The sequence below is a fragment of the Callionymus lyra genome, chromosome 14 (genome assembly GCF_982586985.1).
Source record: "Callionymus lyra chromosome 14, fCalLyr1.hap1.1, whole genome shotgun sequence".
NCBI lineage: Eukaryota > Metazoa > Chordata > Actinopteri > Syngnathiformes > Callionymidae > Callionymus > Callionymus lyra.
In genome coordinates this window covers 5,474,504-5,492,850 of record NC_141831.1, presented here as the reverse complement: position 1 = coordinate 5,492,850, position 18,347 = coordinate 5,474,504, and the positions used below count along the sequence as shown (strand labels likewise).

General features: G+C 45.8%; 1 protein-coding gene across 1 annotated transcript in view; it reads right to left on the bottom strand.

Annotated features, from left to right (window-relative positions):
• Positions 1 to 1,334: 1,334 nt before the first annotated feature.
• The window catches only part of dchs1b (dachsous cadherin-related 1b), a 102,923-nt gene continuing 85,910 nt past the window's right edge, over positions 1,335 to 18,347 (bottom strand). Inside the window, exons 11-29 of the mRNA XM_087806806.1 lie at positions 18,000 to 18,157; positions 15,282 to 15,719; positions 14,924 to 15,219; positions 14,744 to 14,859; positions 11,661 to 11,900; positions 10,039 to 10,164; positions 8,949 to 9,158; positions 7,957 to 8,213; positions 7,683 to 7,889; positions 6,787 to 7,183; positions 6,597 to 6,710; positions 6,322 to 6,533; positions 6,104 to 6,255; positions 5,901 to 6,031; positions 5,537 to 5,823; positions 5,332 to 5,473; positions 5,087 to 5,258; positions 4,609 to 5,018; positions 1,335 to 4,527 (exon numbers count right to left, since the gene is read on the bottom strand). Coding sequence (XP_087662932.1) covers positions 2,498 to 4,527; positions 4,609 to 5,018; positions 5,087 to 5,258; positions 5,332 to 5,473; positions 5,537 to 5,823; positions 5,901 to 6,031; positions 6,104 to 6,255; positions 6,322 to 6,533; positions 6,597 to 6,710; positions 6,787 to 7,183; positions 7,683 to 7,889; positions 7,957 to 8,213; positions 8,949 to 9,158; positions 10,039 to 10,164; positions 11,661 to 11,900; positions 14,744 to 14,859; positions 14,924 to 15,219; positions 15,282 to 15,719; positions 18,000 to 18,157 — 6,095 coding nt within the window. The 3' untranslated portion in view covers positions 1,335 to 2,497. The remainder of the gene's footprint in view (positions 4,528 to 4,608; positions 5,019 to 5,086; positions 5,259 to 5,331; positions 5,474 to 5,536; positions 5,824 to 5,900; positions 6,032 to 6,103; positions 6,256 to 6,321; positions 6,534 to 6,596; positions 6,711 to 6,786; positions 7,184 to 7,682; positions 7,890 to 7,956; positions 8,214 to 8,948; positions 9,159 to 10,038; positions 10,165 to 11,660; positions 11,901 to 14,743; positions 14,860 to 14,923; positions 15,220 to 15,281; positions 15,720 to 17,999; positions 18,158 to 18,347) is intronic.

Here is an 18,347-nt window from a genome sequence, read left to right as displayed (position 1 = left end):
CGCAGATTGGATGCGAATAATTAACCGGATCCCGAGCAGCTACGCAAACATGTCGACGTTCCACAGAAAACAAACGTTTAGCGATTGTTCGTCCGAGTCAACATGTGACGACTGTTGAGCAGAAACATCTGAACGTCGTCCAGATCCTGCCGTGAGACCCGAGCTCACGTCGCACTAGAACGTCAGTCGAGGAAATACATACGAGATGATTTATTCCCACGTACGCGCCTGTCTCGTGCACTTCTCTAAGTGCACTGTAATACAGTGCACTTACTTGTTCAGTGCTCAAATTGCTGCTACACACTTACAGGAAATGACTCGACAGCTTCTTCTTCTACTACTTTTTAACGCTCATCGTCGCTACCAGTCGTTGAAATACTATCATCGCGGTAAGTCCTGGCAAGATGACAAACATTTGTCAGTCGCAGCAACTACTAGTTACGTTATGTTAACTAAAAAGACGTCTCTGGAATGTCTTGGTAAAGTTGCGGAGACTTATTTGATGATTTTACTAATCGTTCGCTAATTGTGGATCATAATGTAATCGATAAACGTTAGCTAATTGTTAATTTCAAGCGTATTGCTGATCCTTAGCTAATTGCTTATCGTTTTCTAATTGCTAATCCTTAGCTAATTGCTTATCCTTATCTTATTGCTTGTTGTTAGCTAATTGCTATTCGTTAGCTAACCGCTAATCATAAGCTTATTGCTAATCATTAGCTTATTGCTAATCATAAGCTTATTGCTAAACCTTAGCTAATTGCTTATTGTTAGCTAATAGATAATTCTTAGCTAATTGCTAATCATAAGCTAACTGCAAATCGTTAGCTAACTGCTAATCATAAGCATATTGCGAATCCTTAGCTTATTGCTAAACCTTAGCTAATTGCTAATCGTTAGCTAATTGCTAATCATAAATTATTGCGTATCCTTAGCTAATTGCTGATCGTTAGCTAATTGCTAATCATAAACTTATTGTGAATCCTTAGCTAATCGCTAAACCTTAGCTAATTGCTAATCCTAGTAATCACTATTTTTTCAATCATAACTTTTTTTCTATTTCTGATTAAATTCAAATATTTAAAATGTATAACACTTTATTTGTAAAATAAAACAATAATAAAAATATATATATATACTGTATATATGTATATACATCGAGGAGACTCTAGTCTTGGTGATAAAAGGTCCTTAAGAATTCACTCATTACAAATTGGGTTGAGGTCCGTTCCATCTGCTGCATCTGTATCTTGACCACAGCAGCACCTGGGAAGCACCTGGATTGGAGCCGCCAACCTCAGCTCAGTATCAAGAAAAAGAAGAAAAACTCCAGGTTGTCAAAAGAGATCAGTAGGAATTTATTTGCTGTCAATACATGTACAGTCTTTTTTTTTTTTCTTTTTTTTACATCCATCAATGAACCGGCGTTCGTCTAAAAGTTCCTCCACGAGTATAAAAACTGCATCCGAGACAAACGTCAAGTGGAATTTAAGGATCTTGAAGGAGCTTTTCCAGCGAACGTGTCGTTTTTTACAGCCGTTGGTGAAGAAAACAGAGGTAGAAGCATTTTTCCTGCTAAACAAGAAGGAATAAACACAGAGGACCACGTGGTTCTGCAGGCGTCGAGACGAGGTCCTCCGAGAACATTCGTTGAGACTTGATCTGCTGCTCGGGCCGAGGCCTCAAGTCGCTTCCTCACAACCGTCTCGCTTCACAGTAAAATACTTGTAAGATCCCGACGCCTGAAGCTCGTCCTTCCAAAGACACGGAGGTGTTTTCGGGGTCGAAACCCAAACGATCCTTCATTTTTTGACAAAAAAAAAAAATTCTTAAGAAACTTTCCTTGTTTCTCCTCGTTTCTTATAAATAAAGCTAAACACTAACTCGCTCACACATTGGCACAAAAGTCTCTAAAAGCGAGGAGACGCACACGCATACACAACACCATCGTCGGCGTACAATCAAATATACATCGATGCAAATACACAAAAAACACTGAGCTCCGCGCCTGGAATCGTGGACTGGATTCTTGACTCACCATTTTATATCAAAAATATATAAAAATAAATGAAAACTTATGGAATGGCGGAGGAGGAGGAAGGGGTAGGGCGACTAAAATCCCCATCTCTCGGGGCTGATGTCACGGCATGAGTCAGTTCTGCCGGGTCAGTTAGATCCAAGGTTGGTTTGGAAGAGGAACCAGATAATGAGTTTATATTGTCCAACGTCCAACCAGAGGATCAGCGTCTTCTGGCCTGCCAGGAAGGAAGTCGCCACAGACTCTTAAGTGCAGTTTCGTCGTCGGCTGCTCCTGACCGGCGTCAACAAAGGTGAGACTACCATCTCAAAACCGGGCCCCCTGATCTAGTAACACAACACCCATTTGAGGTTCTACTTTAAATAACAGGAGTTCATCAAGTGCCGTCAAGAGCTTCAAACTGGACGTCCAGACATTTTTTTAACCGATAGTCTCTTCATAAATAGTTCCAGAGAGTTTTCATATTCTCATCTCGTGATCAGGACTATGGTCTAGCGACGGCTCTCTCGTGCTTATCATGGACGCCGAAGGACCCTGGTTGACCCCGAAGGGCGAGACGGCGGGCGATCGTGCCGCCAACGGAGACAGGGACGGGGAGAAACTGGGGGACATCGCCGCGGAGGAAATGGACCCCTCGTGACTTATGGGGGACCTTCGCAGAGCCGCTATGTGAGGGAATGTCCGTCCGATCACCTTGGGGGGGACAGACATGGCTCCGGGGTGAGCCACCGACGTTATGAGAGGAGGGGGGTCGATCCTGGGTTTGGGATCCACTTTGGGTTTTGGCTGAAAAGGCGCTCGGGGGTTTTGCTGAGCGGTTTCATCCTTCAGTCTCGCGATCTCGGTGAAGACGTTAGCCAGAGGCTGGAACTGCGGGCACCAGTTGAGTAGATAATCCCAGTTATAGCTTCCTCGTAGCTCCTCGTCGCTGGCAACGATGGCAGTGAGAGAACCGTCCACTGACGGTTTACCATCTTCGGGGAAAGGATAATCTTTCGGAAGGGAGATGTTGAGGCCCCGGCCGACTCCCAGGTACCCGCCTCCCTCGTCCCTGTAGACCGGGAGCTGGCCGGAGAGTAGCGTCCCGCTGAGACTGCCTCCTAGTTTCTTTCCTTTGAACCAGGTGCTGCCCTCCAGGGCTGCGGGTTCACAGGAGATATCCGACAGTTGGTCGGCGTCCTGCTGGATCCCGGAATCCGGCCCCCGAGCCGAGATGTGCTCCTGCATGGACGATGTGATGGAAGCGACACGTGGGTATTCGTTAATCATCCTGATTTCGTCGTCCTCGGCCGCCTCCGCTGATCCTCTTCCGCTGGAATGGGAGGGGTCCAAAGATCCCCCTCTGGTGTAGGGACTCGCTGCAGCTCCGCCTTGATCTCCGGAGTATCCCGGCAACGCCTGATGGTAAATCCTCTCCGCCCCGGCGTTGCAGTCGTCCAGTTTGTTCAGAGCCGTCCCCGATGACACGGTTCTGTTCCCCGTGTCTTGGCCTTTCTTTCGCCTGCGGGACTTGACGAGGAACACCACCACGGCCAACACCACCAGCAGCACAATGATGCCGAGCGAAACTGCGATGATGCTGATGAGCAGGAAGTTGACGTCGGGTGCCAGACCAAAGTTGGTGTTGGTGACGTCAACGGTGACCTGGGCCGCCGAGGTGCGAGATGTGTCGAGAGGACTGTTGGCTTTGACTTCCAGGGACATGAGTCTGGTTTCTCTCTTGGCGCGACTTGACCCGCTGCTAGAACTGCTGCTGGAACTGTCGAGTTTGAGGGAAATCACTCCAGTGGTTTTGTTCACGTCGAAGTACGGGGAGGTGGTGGGAAGAGAATAGAGCACAATACCATCCACCCCTTCGTCCTCGTCGTTGGCGTTGACCTGTCCGATGCTATGGCCTTTCCTGGCTCCTTCCGGAACTTCGAAAGCAAATTCCGACGACGTGAAGAGAGGGTCGTACTCGTCCTCACCGGTGACGAACACCTGGACGGTCACTGTCGCAGAATGGTTTCCTGAATCCACCGCCAGAGCAACAAAGTTGAAGGAATTGATCTTCTCGAAGTCAAAAGAAGTTTTACTCCTGATTTCACCAGAGTTCTGGTCGACGGTGAAGCTTTCGCGGCCCGCTCCGGACCGCTCCACCATGTAGTACTTGACTTGGCCGTATATTCCCGTGTCGTGGTCGATGGCGTGAAGGACAGTCACACCCGAGTTGGGCGGCTGGTTTTCTCTTATACTCGCAGTAAGGACCTCAACGGGGAAAAAGGGATGATTGTCATTCACGTCCTTGACCTCCACGATGACGGGCGCCACAGCGAAGTGACCCTGGCCGTCCGTGGCCTGGACTATGACCACGTGGGTGGACCGGTGCTCGCGATCGAGGGCCTGCTGGAGTCGTAAGGCTCCGGACCATTGGTCGACGGAAAAGAGGTTCACCTCATCCCCTGAACTGATGGAGAACTGGACCTCGGCATTAGGAGTGGAGTCGGGGTCTGGCAGGGAGAAAAGACATTTAAGTATAAACAGATATAACATTTCAAGATTACTGAGTGAAAACTAGTCCAGTTCCTTACCCGTCGCAATCAGCCGTATGATCTCAGTCCCTGCAGCGGCGCCTTCGCTCAGCGACACGGTGTATTCTGTCCTGCTGAACACCGGCGGGTTGTCATTAACGTCGCCGATGCTGATCACGGCGGCCACACTGGAGCTCTTCTGCGGGACCCCTCGGTCCGAAACTACGACCGTCAGATTGTAGAGCGACTTCGATTCAAAGTCCAGCCCTTCGGCCAACAGCAGCGTCCCCACGGTCTGAAACCCTCGACCCTCCAGGAAGCGCACGCTGCTTTCGATCTGGAACACGTTGCCCTCGTTCCCGTTGGCGATGGCAAAGTCGAAGCCGCAGTTCTCGCGGGAGAGGTCGCTGTCGAACGCCTCGAAGGTCAGAATGGTTGACCCGGGGATGGTGTCCTCCGAGACCGTGGCCCTGTAACACATCACTCTTTTAAGAAACTGAAATTTAAACAAGTTCCAGGTTTGTCTGTGTGAACTGACCTGTATTCTGATTGGTGGAAAACGGGAGCGTTGTCGTTGACGTCAGATATCTGCACTTGGACAGTTGTGACCGAGGAGAGTGAAGGGGAACCACCATCACTGGCCTCGATGACGATACTGACAGACGGGCGTTCGGGGTCGAACTCCGCTCTGTGGTTGATGAACAACGTTCCTGGATGGTGAAACCAAAAGGGGGTCAAAAACCAGGAAAAACAACCCAGTTTCTTATAATTTTGAGTATCTACCATTATTTTGGTCGATATAAAATCCATCTTGAGTGGACGATGTGATTCTGTACGTGATCTTTCCGTTCTCCCCAGAGTCCCGATCGGTCGCCGTCACCGTGATGACTGCACTTCCTGCTGGCGTGCGCTCAGGTAAGCTGACCTGTTGAGAGTTTGAAAACTGTTAAAAACCGGATCAAAATGCTCGCCTCTGATGAACGCTCACCTGGTAAAGGTCGTGGGTGAACTCCGGGACGTTGTCGTTCACGTCCTCCACCAGGATGGTGATGTTGGCCTCGGCCTGATGCTGGCTGTCCGTGGCCCTGACGGTGACCGTGTACCAAGTCTTCTCCTCAAAGTCGAGCGGGGCAGTGAGAGAAACTCCTCCGCTGTAGCGATGGATGCCGAATTTCCCCAGCGCCGTGGGGTCCAGTTGCAAAGAGTAGGCGAGAGCGGGGCTGGAATCTACATCGTTACCGGTCACTAGAGTGATCTCGGTTCCGATCAAAGTGTCTGAGGGAGAAACAGAAAAACCATCTCAGCAGGTTTTCCCACGCACAACAACCAGGCTGTAAATCACACTTGCTCACTTTCAGGAACATGGATCTCCTTGGGCAGAGGAATAGTCGGGCTGTTGTCGTTTTGGTCAATTATTATCACAGTCAGTGTTGCTGAGCCAGCGAGTCGAGGACTTCCTCTGTCTGTTGCCGTGACGACCAGCCTAGAAAACACACTTGTTTATACACACATGTACTGCAACAAGCATCACACGCGGCAAAAAAAAAAGTCTCACTTGGTCTGTGTGAAGATCTCACGGTCCATTATGGCGGCGGTGGTGATGCTTCCAGTCACTGGGTCGATCTTGAATAAGCCGCTTATCCCCGACGACTGGATGGAGTAGGTCACCTGACCGTTCTGGCCTTGGTCCACATCCTCAGCGACCACCTGGGGACGGTAAAGAGATCCGTTTTATAGAAGGTGCCAAGTTTTTTAAAGCAGACCTCTCAGCACCTGTATGATGGGCATTTCATATCCCTGAGCTTCTCTCATGTAGGCCACGTAGTTCTGCAGCTGGAAGCGGGGAAGGTTGTCGTTGACGTCCTGCAGGACCAGGTTTATGGCCATGAATGATGTGGAGGAAACGGTCTCAGCCTTGACAACCAGACGCAGTTTGGGAGTGTCTTCGAAGTCCAATCCTTTGGAGCTATGCACCATGATTTCACCTGGAACAAGGAGGAATATTTAGACGACAGGCCAAAGCATCCTGAGGAGAAATCGAAGATCACCTGTGGATGACGTGATGGTAAACGACTGTTTCCTGTTTCCGCTGAAGATGCTGTAGCTGATTCCCTTTCGTGAGCCGTCGGGGTGTTGAGCTTGAGCTTGAGCCACGGCTGTGCCTGAAAGAAAAGCGGAACTAAATGAACTCACTTTCTCCAACGTATGAAAATAACTAAACTCTGACTGAAATCTTACCTTTCATGGCATTTTCCTGTAGGCTGACGTCTCTGGCGTTCCTGGAGAAACGAATTCCGTTGTACTCCACCTCCTTCACGAAGATCACCACCACCCCCTGCGCCGACTGAGCCGGACTCCCCTGGTCCATGGCCTCCACGATGAGCGTCCGCTGGGCCTGGGTCAGCTGCGCCAGCGGCTCCGTGGCTTGTATCTCGCCGGTCAGCGAGTTGATGCTGAAGCCCTTCACTGCGGTGGCGAAGCGGTAAAACACAGAACCGTTGGCTCCAAAGTCTTTGTCGTCGGCCTTCATGGTGGCCAGGACCCGTTGAGAATTCCTGCTGGACACTTCGATGACCAGAGGGTCCTGGATGAAGACTGGGGTGTTGTCGTTGACATCAGAGATGCTGACCGTCACCTGGAGAAGTCCAGTTGGATCAGGGTTTGTTGGAGATTGAAACTTCTCATGGGGCCACATCACCCATTACATATGCTCTCGTAGGAGAACTCACATTTCTCCTGATCCTTAAAACTCTTCACTGGCTGCCAGTTTCTTTCAGGATCAATTTTAAAATTCTGGTTCTTACTTTCAGATCTATTCATGGTCAGACCTTCCATCAGTGATCTGATCCAGACTTACACCCCAGCTCAGGCTCTGAGGTCTGTGGATCAGAATCTACTGATGGTTCCTGAACTTCCGGACCAGAGGAGAGAAATCCTTCCAGACTGTTGCTCCTAAGCTTTGGAACCATGTTGTCCTTGACTTTAAGAGTTTTAAAATGTGTATGTATTTTAACTGTGTATTAGTTTTGGTGTTCAAGTAATTTGTGACCCTGGTCTAGAAAAGGCGAACACATATAGTCTGAGTACCTCAAATCTAAGCTCTTCCATCTACCTAAATTAACCAGTGTTCTTACCTGAGCTGAGGAATTTCTCGGTGCAGCCGGCGACAGGTCGACAGCAAAGACCTGGAAACTGTATGACGCCTTTTTCTCCCGGTCCAGAGGAGCGGCGGTGGTGATCCGTCCACTGCTCTCGTCGACAGCGAACGCCCCGTGTGCCTCTTGACTCAGGAAGTACAAAACCTTTCCATTCAGTGCCTCGTCAGCGTCCGAGGCAGACACCTGGAAACCAACACGATCTTTTTGAAGACTTCCGAACATCCCCGTATCTAATCTCTTCGTCTTCTACCTGGAGGACTTGTGTGGCCTCGGCAGCGTCTTCCGACACCTCCACCGTGTAGCTGCTGCTGCTGAACACGGGGCTGTTGTCGTTGACGTCCAGGACCCGGACCTCCACCGTGACCGCGGTGCTGAGAGCCGGGCTGCCTCGGTCGGCGGCCACCACCTCCAGGTGGTACTTCTCTCTGCTCTCTCTGTCCAGGCTTCTGGAGGTGGACAAGGCTCCCGTCCTGGAGTCCAGCTGGAAATCTCCATCTGGGTCTCCGGCTGAAGAGAGATACACACTTGATTGACAGGCAAAAATTCTTGGCATTCAGTCGTCGTCACTTGTTTGTTACAAGATTTCGCTGACTAGTAAACCTCAAAATCAGCTCGTGTGGAGATGTTGAGAATATTGTGTTACTGTGCGGCTTCCTAAAGACTTCCTAACATGCTCGTTATCTTTGTTACCACAAGACTCTGTCTCGCTTCTGCTTACTTTTATTCCTTTTATCCGTTTTCTCCTTCACTATAAATCAACATGTCATCTGCATACGTAGATACTCCTCCATTCACCCAAACAAACAAAGATTTTTGATCTAATTAAACTCTAAAATTGAATTCCTGTTGCACCAACAAAGCACCTGAACATGGTCTCAAAGATCTTCTGCACTACCCTCACTTATTTCTCTAAATATTATAGACTTTTACCACCGTACACTGCATGTTTTTGAGTCTTTTTTCACGCCACAGAGACAACGGTTTTCTCTTTCGCTGATGTTGGTTTTTTGTTTAAATGTAGGAACTTAAAATAAAGTGGAAACATGATACTATAAGTCGGTCGGACCATTTTTCGACATGTGTTTGGCCCCCCAACCGAGAGCTAAACCCACAATCCAAACACTCCGGGAGCCAAGTCAACAAGCGTCCTCGCATCAGCTCCCGCAGGACAATGTTCTTAAAACAGGAGCGATTATTGTAATCGCGCCCGGCGTCGTGGTGGCCGAGGCCCCGGTTTCTCACCCGTGATCCGGTACTGCAGCTCCCCCCCCAGGCCCGAGTCGGGGTCCGTGGCTTTGAGGAAGCAGAGCTCCACCGGCGCCTGGTTCTCAGGGACCTCCAGCTCGTACCACGGCTTGGCGAAGACAGGAGCGTTGTCGTTCTCGTCCTGCACCTCCACGCGGACCACCACTTTGGCGAAGTTCGGAGGTAAACCACCGTCTCTGGCGTAGACTGGAGTCGAAATGTAGTTTTTTATAAAAGTCAAGACTAGACTCAACATACAACAGAAGCAAAATTATCTTGAAACAATTTCATATTATGACTATTTAATATTCAATTATTTATAATTAAAGATAACAATAAGTGTAATACATGTAAAAACTCAATTAATCAGAATAAATAGATTTGATTGTTTTTTCTCTTAGCATCGCAAATGTATTAATATATGAATTATGTAAGTATATCAGTATCATCAGAATATCAATGGTTGAATTTAACATTTTACATGTTGCAACTTTTTTTATAAAAAAACTTTTGTCTTTATTAGCATGTTATTATTTTAAAAATATAGTTTTTTTACAAGTGTATTATTGAAAGGTTATATTTGAGTGTTTTTTTTATTAAAAACAAACATCGGTTTAAAACTAATACACATTTTACACATAGAGTTTGACATATTAATTCCAATAATTCAAAAATACATTCACTTAATTCAATATTTTTTAATTTGTACCCTTTTAAGTTCAACGTAAAAATATAATGTTAAATAATGTTAAATTAAATATTATTATAGCAACATTTTTATATGCAAATAAAACGTTTATTTTGAAAATAATCGAATGAAAAAAAGAAAAGAAAAGGCAACTTTTGATTGTAGAAATTACTCAATTAAATCGTTTATAATTATTATTATAGAACACATTTGTTTTCGGACCTTCGGGTCACCTTGACCCAGAGATAACACAACTCAATTCTAAATGTTCAATTCAATTCTTAAAAGATTCTGATGCTGCTGAGAATACTTTTTATAAATAATTATCCCTAAAAAAACATTTTTCGACATATGAATCTAAAGATAAATCAAAGATTAGCGTCGACTAATGATTGTTACCAGTCAGTGTGTAGTGGTCGTGCTGCTCTTTGTCCAGTTCCTTGGTGGTGGTGATGACGCCCGTCATGGGGTGGATCACGAACCCATCCTCGGTCACGCCTCCGTACGTCACATGACCATTAGAACCTGCAACACGTCATGAATCCGTTAAAAAAACCCTGCATAGAAAAGCTAACTTTAATGAATAAGAAGCATTTCTTTCTCTAACTTCTCTCCAGTTGGATCAACAACAACTTTCACCGCAGAATCTCATCATCGAAAAACCTCAGCTTCTAATGAAATACTTTTTATTAGTCAAGGTTTTCTCTCCTCGCCTTTTAACGGCGCGATGTTGTGAACCCGGCGCCGAGGAATTCCAGCATTTTGTTATCCAAACATTCATTCTTTCCTACTTTGAAGGCCAAGAGAAAACAACATGTGGCTGCGGCTCTAATGAAACTTTTCAAAATATGATTCAATCTAATAAGTCTGAGGCTTCAATAAAGCAGCGTGTGGTACGAACTGAGCTTTTCATTATATCGGCGGAATATCTGTAGCGTAGTCTGCGATCTTGTATCCACTCCTTTCTCTCGGCTGCTCCCGATGTGTCTCGCGGGGTTTTATGGACGTAGACGAATGTTCACGTCGTTATACTGGCGTGTAAAGAAGTTTAAGGTAAGATAAGGGACAGAGATAATGGACGGCAACAAAAAGAGTCAAATTAATGTTGAAGGAAAGGATTTTGTTTCGCAGGAAGAAAACAAAAACAGCGATGATTCAAATAAATGAAGCCTAAAACAATAGAAAGACAACATTAAAATCAGACTTCCTGTTACGTAAACACGCCATATCACGCATCTTCTTTTGCACACTGAACTCATATTAAAGTATAGTTGATCAAGCTCCATGTTTTGTACAAAAACGTGGTTTATTTGAACAACAGGATCAACTTAAAACCAACCACAGAACCTAGTAAATACCGCACCCACCTCAATAATGGTGCCAACAACCAACCAGTGAACTCCCATCATGCTTTTCTACACACTGCTCGATTGAGTGACAGCTCATTGGTCGCTACAATACTGTATTTAAATTTTACGTTGCTATGTCAAAAGTCATTCCCATCTGTGATTGGTTGGCTGGGCGGCAAAGCATTCAGATTACAGTTGCCGAAAGGGATTTTGAGAAGAATGTTCAGTTGGGAAGTTCAAATAAAACCTAATTTAGGTGGAAAATGAAATAGTCACGACTCCGCGGATTGATGGGTTGGCTGGGCGGCAAAGCATTCAGATCACTGTTAGTAAAAGGGATTTTGAGAAGAATGTTGAGTTTGGAAGTTTCAAATAAACCTTAATTTAAATGGAAAATGAAATAGTCACGACTACGTGGATTGAAGGGTTGGCTGGGCGGCAAAGCATTACGGGAGTCAGCGTTACTGAGAGGGTCGTACAGAGGGAGGACACCTCTTATGCAATGTTTTCAGAACGTGACCCGCGATAAAGAAAGAACTTCTAGTAACGTTTTGGTCCATCATGTGATTGAGTGTAAATGGTCAAATGTTTTCAACGAAAACCTCAGCCTTCCTGGATCTGGCGTCAGGTTTCATTTCCTATTATCCCAAAAAAACCTCCTGGCGGACCCACCTTGGTCCCGGTCGGTGGCGGACACGGTCAGCACGGTGGTCCCCGGGCCTCGGTTCTCCATGACCAGGGCCTCCAGCTCGGCGCGCTGGAACACCGGGGCCTCGTCGTTGACGTCGATGAGCTGCACGCACAGCAGCTGAGCGCCGGAGAGCGGCGGCGTCCCGTGGTCCTCGGCCACCACCGTCAGGTTGAAGAAGTCCTGCTCCTCCCGGTCCAGAGCCTTGAGGATGGACAGAGACCCTGGAAAAGGAAAAGGGCGAGTCGTTTAAACTGTGTAATTGGCGAGTACCTGAGAGAGGATGTGTTTAAATACCTCGAGGAGCAGTTAAAGCAGAAACATTTCCAGATTGACTTTACAAGAGTTTCCACACAGAGACTGTTCCTGCCAGCGTTTCATTCATGGAACGTCAGGGATAATAATCGCTCCGTATACTTGAGCAAACATCGACTCAAAGATACTTTGACTGTTCAACACTGCAGAAAACTGACCAGAAACTGTTTCCTTCAACTGAGAAAAATCTCTAAACTTAGGAAAATGTTGTTGGAACATGATCTGGATCTTATAATCCATGCGTTTGTTTCTTCTCGTCTGGACTACTGTAACAGTTTGTTTTCATGTCTTAACAAGAAGGATGTGTCTCGCCTGCAGTTGATTCAGAACTCTGCAGCGAGAATTCTGGCCCGCTCTAGTAGAAGAACTCACATTTCTCCGGTCCTTAAAACTCTTCACTGGCTTCCAGTTTCTTTCAGGATCAACTTTAAAATTCTGGTTCTTACTTTCAGATCTATTCATGGTCAGACCTTCCATCACTGATCTGATCAAGCCTTACACCCCAGCTCGGGCTCTGAGGTCTGTGGATCAGAATCTACTTATGGTTCCACGCACACGGCTCAGGACCAGAGGAGAGAAATCTTTTCAGGCTGTTGCTCCTAAGCTTTGGAACGATCTTCTCTCTCTTTGCTCTTGATGATCTACTGACTCCTTTAAGAAACATCTTAAGACGTTTCTATTTGTTCAGGCTTTTCCTTGAATTTCTCGAACTCCTGTGTTGTTCTCAGTATTATCTTGATCTTTAAAGTATGTACTTTTTTGAGTATTGTTTTGATTGTTTAAGCGCTTTGTGACCCTGGTCTCGAAAAGCGCTATAGAAATAAATATTACTTACTTACTTACTTACTTACTTACTTCGACTGTTACTCTACGTTCATACAAGTTTCCTCTTCTTAACAGAGTAAATCTGACTTGTATCTTTAACAAGAACCAATCACAGCTCAGAGTCCGAGACATGTCAGGAATATAAGAAACAAACGTTGAATCACACTTTATTTTAATGATATTTTAAGTTAGAGTTCCTAATACAACCAATAGAAATGTAATACAATAAGAACTGTATATTGATCAGGATCTTTGAAATTGTGGTTATTTATAAACCTATTTTACTAAATGTACTATTCATGATCTATATATTAAGTATTTTTAATCTTATTTGGGCCTTAATTTGGCCCCCAGGTCTTTTTACACGTGAGAATACAAAGTTTATATTTACCTTATTTACTCTTTTTTCTCTCTGAATAATATTAACAAAAGTTTTTTGTTTTAGGATTTACAATATACAGTATTTTTGGTGTCAGTTACGTATCCTACAGTAACTTCTAAGTAATTTCTAGGACAGTTTATTCTTACTTAAAATCAACATATATTGTAATATAACAAGTTTTCTGCCACTTTTTTGTCGTAATAAAGTCATGTTATTTAACTTAAAAACATAAAAAACTGAATTATATCATTCGTCTGCACAAAAATGTCCTTTTAAATCTGGAATTCAATTATTCAGGAGCACTTTATTTGAATGGAACATCAAGAAGGTTACATTTTTATTATTTTCCTTCAAGAAAATCCCTTGAATATAAATAAAATGGAGAGTTTTACAAACACTAATTTAAGAGAAGGATTAAGTTTACGAGTGGAAACCTTGAGTTGTGGTCTAGAACATTTTTCTGTTTTATACTTTTTGTGTTTTGTTCTTAGCATTAGTTTCTCTGCATATCTTTAAGCTTTATCTTTTCACTAACAAAAGTCATTGTGTTTCTAAATATTCCCACATTTTATAGTGTTGTTTGTGTTTTATCCTAAAATAACTATTCAGTACATTTTATTCCAACTTAACACATTATTTTCCTCTATAAAAATCGACATATATTCTATGTTTCCTGACATATAACAAAGTATATTTTTTGGTATATTTGTCAGCCAAAAACGTTCAACTTAATCATTTTCCTACAGGATGAGTGTTTGAGTTGATCAAACATCTGACACTGGAGCACCTCAGGGGACAGTCCTGGCCCCTCTCCTCTTCACCTTTAACACTTCAGACTTCTGCTTCAACTCCGAGCCGAGTCTTGTCCAGAAGTTTTGCTGACGACACAGCCCAGCGAGGACGAGCACAGGAGTCTGACACGTGACTTCGTGGACTCTGCTGAGAACTGGAATCTAAGATTTCCCGAAGGAGAACGAAACTCGTCAAACAAATATTTGATAATTAGCAATAATCTGCCAGTTGATCACGAACCAACGCACACGTGGTTTCGTTAATAGCATTTAACTGGTTGCTTAACTGCCGGTGAAGTCGGTACCCACGAGCTCCACCAAAGAAACCAGACCCAGTAACACGCGAACCCCTCAAAGACGCCAGCTGGAGTCCGCATCAGCTCCTAATCTCTCCGCCCGAACCCGGGCCACGACCAGAACACACACTCGCACCGAAACCGAGCCGAGTGACAGTCGTTTCCCATGAGCTAATCCTCCAAGAATAGAAGTCACATAAAAAAAATCAGAGTGGAGCAATGACTTCTGGGAAAAAAACCTCTTTCACAGCTGCGACGCTGATTAACCATCGATCGCGAGAGCAGAACAGAATTAATTCTATCGTTAAATCATCTGAGGGGGAAAAAAAAGTAATGAGGTGAATTTGAATGGATGGAGCGAGAAAATGTAAAGGCGACCTCGGTCTCGCCGTGGCTTTAATTCAAGATCACGACTTTATTTTAAGACGCGGTGACTCAGTGGGAAAAGTTCCGTTTACCAGTGTTGGGGTTGAGGCTGAAGCGGCCGGCGCTGTTGCCCGCCTGGATCCTGTACGACACCCGTCCGTTCTCGCCCTCGTCCTGGTCCCGAGCCATCACGTACAGAACCACAAATCTAAGGAAGCAAAAGAGGGTTTTGAGGTTTGATGCAGATCCAGGAGCCGTGACCGGTCTCGTACCCGACGGGCTGGTCCTCCATGACGCTGACGGCGGAGGGCGAGCTGAAGACCGGGCGGTTGTCGTTCTCGTCGGTCACGAACACCCGGGCGGTGACCGAGCCCCAGCGTCGCTGCGAGTGGTCCGGCGCCTGATCCGTCGCTCGCACCACCAGGAGAAGAGACGGCGTGGACTCGCGATCCAAAGCCCGACCCAGAGTCAGCACCCCCGTGACCGGGTCCAGCGCCAGCAGGTCGGGGAGGTCCGGCCACTGGTGTTCGATGGAGTAACGGACGTCGCTGTTGGGTCCACTTCCATCCTGTGGACACGAGACTTGACTGACATTCGTCCTCAAACCACACCCTTGAGTTGGACGCGTACCTGATCCGTGGCCTGGAACGTGTGGATCGACGAGCCCGGATTCAGATTCTCCGGGACCACGACGGTCACCGGGTCTTCCGAGAACTGCGGCGAGTGATCGTTCCTGTCCTGCACGTTGATGTCCAGGTGCACCAGGTGGCTGCTGGGAAACGCCTGCGAGAAGTCCGACACCTCGATGTGCAGCGTGTACTTGGAGCCCTTCTCGTAGTCCAGGTCGCGGACCAGATACACGTCCCCCTTGGTGCGGTCCACCATGAAGGTGCTCTCGCGGTCGGTGCCGCCCACGACCAGGTAGGTCACCTGACCTTCCAGGACCGGATCCTGCCGGTCGGACGGACGTATCGATCCGATGACGGAGCCCGGGGCGGCGCCTTCCACCGTGTTCAAGGTCATGAAGAGCCGGTTGGGATTTGGGCTGGACTTGATGGAACTGAGGACCTGAAGAAACAAAATGACAGAAACCCTTGAGTATTTTTTTAATTTTGCCTAAATGTGAAACTAATAATCAAAAACATAATTGTGGTGTGTTGTATATATCTGGTACTCCAGGGTCATGTGTCGACTTATGTTCTGGCACAATGTCGTATTATTGTGGCTAAAATAAAACTAAAAACACCACTTAAGTCCCATAAAGCACTGCAACGGTTGTTGTTGTTGTAGTTAGTCTACTCTGCTATGAACTCCTAACGGGTGACTGAAATCCGCCATCTGACAAAATGTCCTATGTATCAAGTCTAAATAACCCTTGTGTGATCTTAGGCTCAAGATGACCCGAAGGCTTGGAAACAAATGTGTTTGTGGTATCCCTTGTGTTGTCTCTGGAACAAGGTGAACGACCTTTACCACTGCAGATGTATTTATGGAAGCCAGGGCGGTCGTTGACTTTGACCATGGGATAACACAAGGGATACCACAAAAACATTTTGTCTAACACCTACCCCAACAATAAGTGAGATTGACACCACTGCGATTTTTGTTGTTTGGCAAAATTCAGTCAATTACATTAAGTGTTAGAAGAGTGTGAATACATATAAAATAAAATAAATAATTTTGCTTCAGGTTTTGTTACGACTTCTTCAAGAGTTATGTGGTCTGTAAATACTACAACACCAGAGTCAAGTACTGGACAATACTACACATATATACTTGTTACTACACTATCACAACACCAGAGTCAAGTACTGGACAATACTACACATATATACTTGTTACTACACTATCACAACACCAGAGTCAAATACTGGACAATACTACACATATATACTTGTTACTACACTATCACAACACCAGAGTCAAGTACTGGACAATACTACACATATACACTTGTTACTACACTATCACAACACCAGAGTCAAGTACTGGACAATACTACACATATATACTTGTTACTACACTATCACAACACCAGAGTCAAGTACTGGACAATACTACACATATATACTTGTTACTACACTATCACAACACCAGAGTCAAGTACTGGACAATACTACACATATATACTCGTTACTACAGTATCACAACACCAGAGTCAAGTACTGGACAAAACTACACATATATACTTGTTACTACACTATCACAACACCAGAGTCAAGTACTGGACAATACTACACATATATACTTGTTACTAAACTATCACAACACCAGAGTCAAGTACTGGACAATACTACACATATATACTTGTTACTACACTATCACAACACCAGAGTCAAGTACTGGACAATACTACACATATATACTTGTTACTACACTATCACAACACCAGAGTCAAGTACTGGTATAAGTATTTCCTTATATAAAAACTCATCGTTTCCCATCTTGGACTGAGGTGGACGTGACAAAGACGAGTAGAATCATCTCCTCCCGACACGACTGTATTTCCTGTGCAGTCCTGAGGACAATGACGGCCGTATGTCCACGAGTCCATCCCTTGAACAAATCCTTGGGAATCCAGCAGGTTTTTTGTTTTTTTTGGGCCAAAATATCCATCCTGTGCTCTGGTTTTATATGCTTCTGGAATAAAAACGAGTTTTCTCACTCAACAACCCTTTTCTTCTCCCGGACGGATCAAAGGACCGCGGAGACGAAAAGGTGTCGGTGGATTTTAACGAGCTTTTCTTGCTTTCATCATCGTGAAGTCGGCGCTGTTTTCGACTGGATTCGAACATTTCTGTCAGACTCAAGAAAAGACGAATCCTGCGGCAGCTCGACACGGAGCGAAGCGTCTTAACAAACGGCCGATCGAGAGAAAAGTGTGGCTACTGTGTGTGTTTTTTGTGTTTTTTGTGTTTCTCTGTGTGCGACGTGACGCAGCTGGATCTCCTCAAACTTCATCTGGGATCGTTTGATTCTGCCTGATCTCTGTGTCGCACACGCCGAGCAAGAAGGTTCTGTAATTAGCATCCTAAAAAAAACCCCACTGGGACGGTCAAAGTGATTCTTCAGCGCCGCGGAGAGGTCGAGACAAACTCACAGTTCCCCCCACCTTGGATTTCCAGTTACCTTCTCAGCAGGAAACGAGCGCGAGGTCGGATAAGAAGTTTGTGTTTGTGCAGGCGAACGTTCAGATTCTCCTCTTCGCCGTTTAACCACCGACGGCTAGGGTCAGAGGTCGTAACTCAGGGCGAGGAATGCAGTGGCGACGAAGGGGGAACGTGTGACAGCTTCAGAGGTCGTTCATCAGAAGCGCTATTGTTCGTGAGAAGATATACGGCTGTTTACCTGGACCCTTATCTGGCAGGTGGAGCTCTGGCCCGGCGTCCCGCGGTCGGTGGCGATGACGGTGAACGGGTACTCGGCCCGCTCGGCCCACCTCAGGGGCGAGGCGGTCCGGAGTTCACCGGAGTTCGGGTTCAAGGAGAACCGTTCGGCTCTGGAACCTTTCGGATGAGAAGATAACAAAAGTTGAAAAATCATGAGCCGAGTCAAGGGCGTCGATCACAGCACGAGACGAAATCTATTTGTGTATGAAAATATAGATACGCCTAAATATTGAGATATTGTTTTCACGATACTGTAAAACATATTTATTCTTTCAATGTTTTGCATTCAAATTATATTTTATTTTTA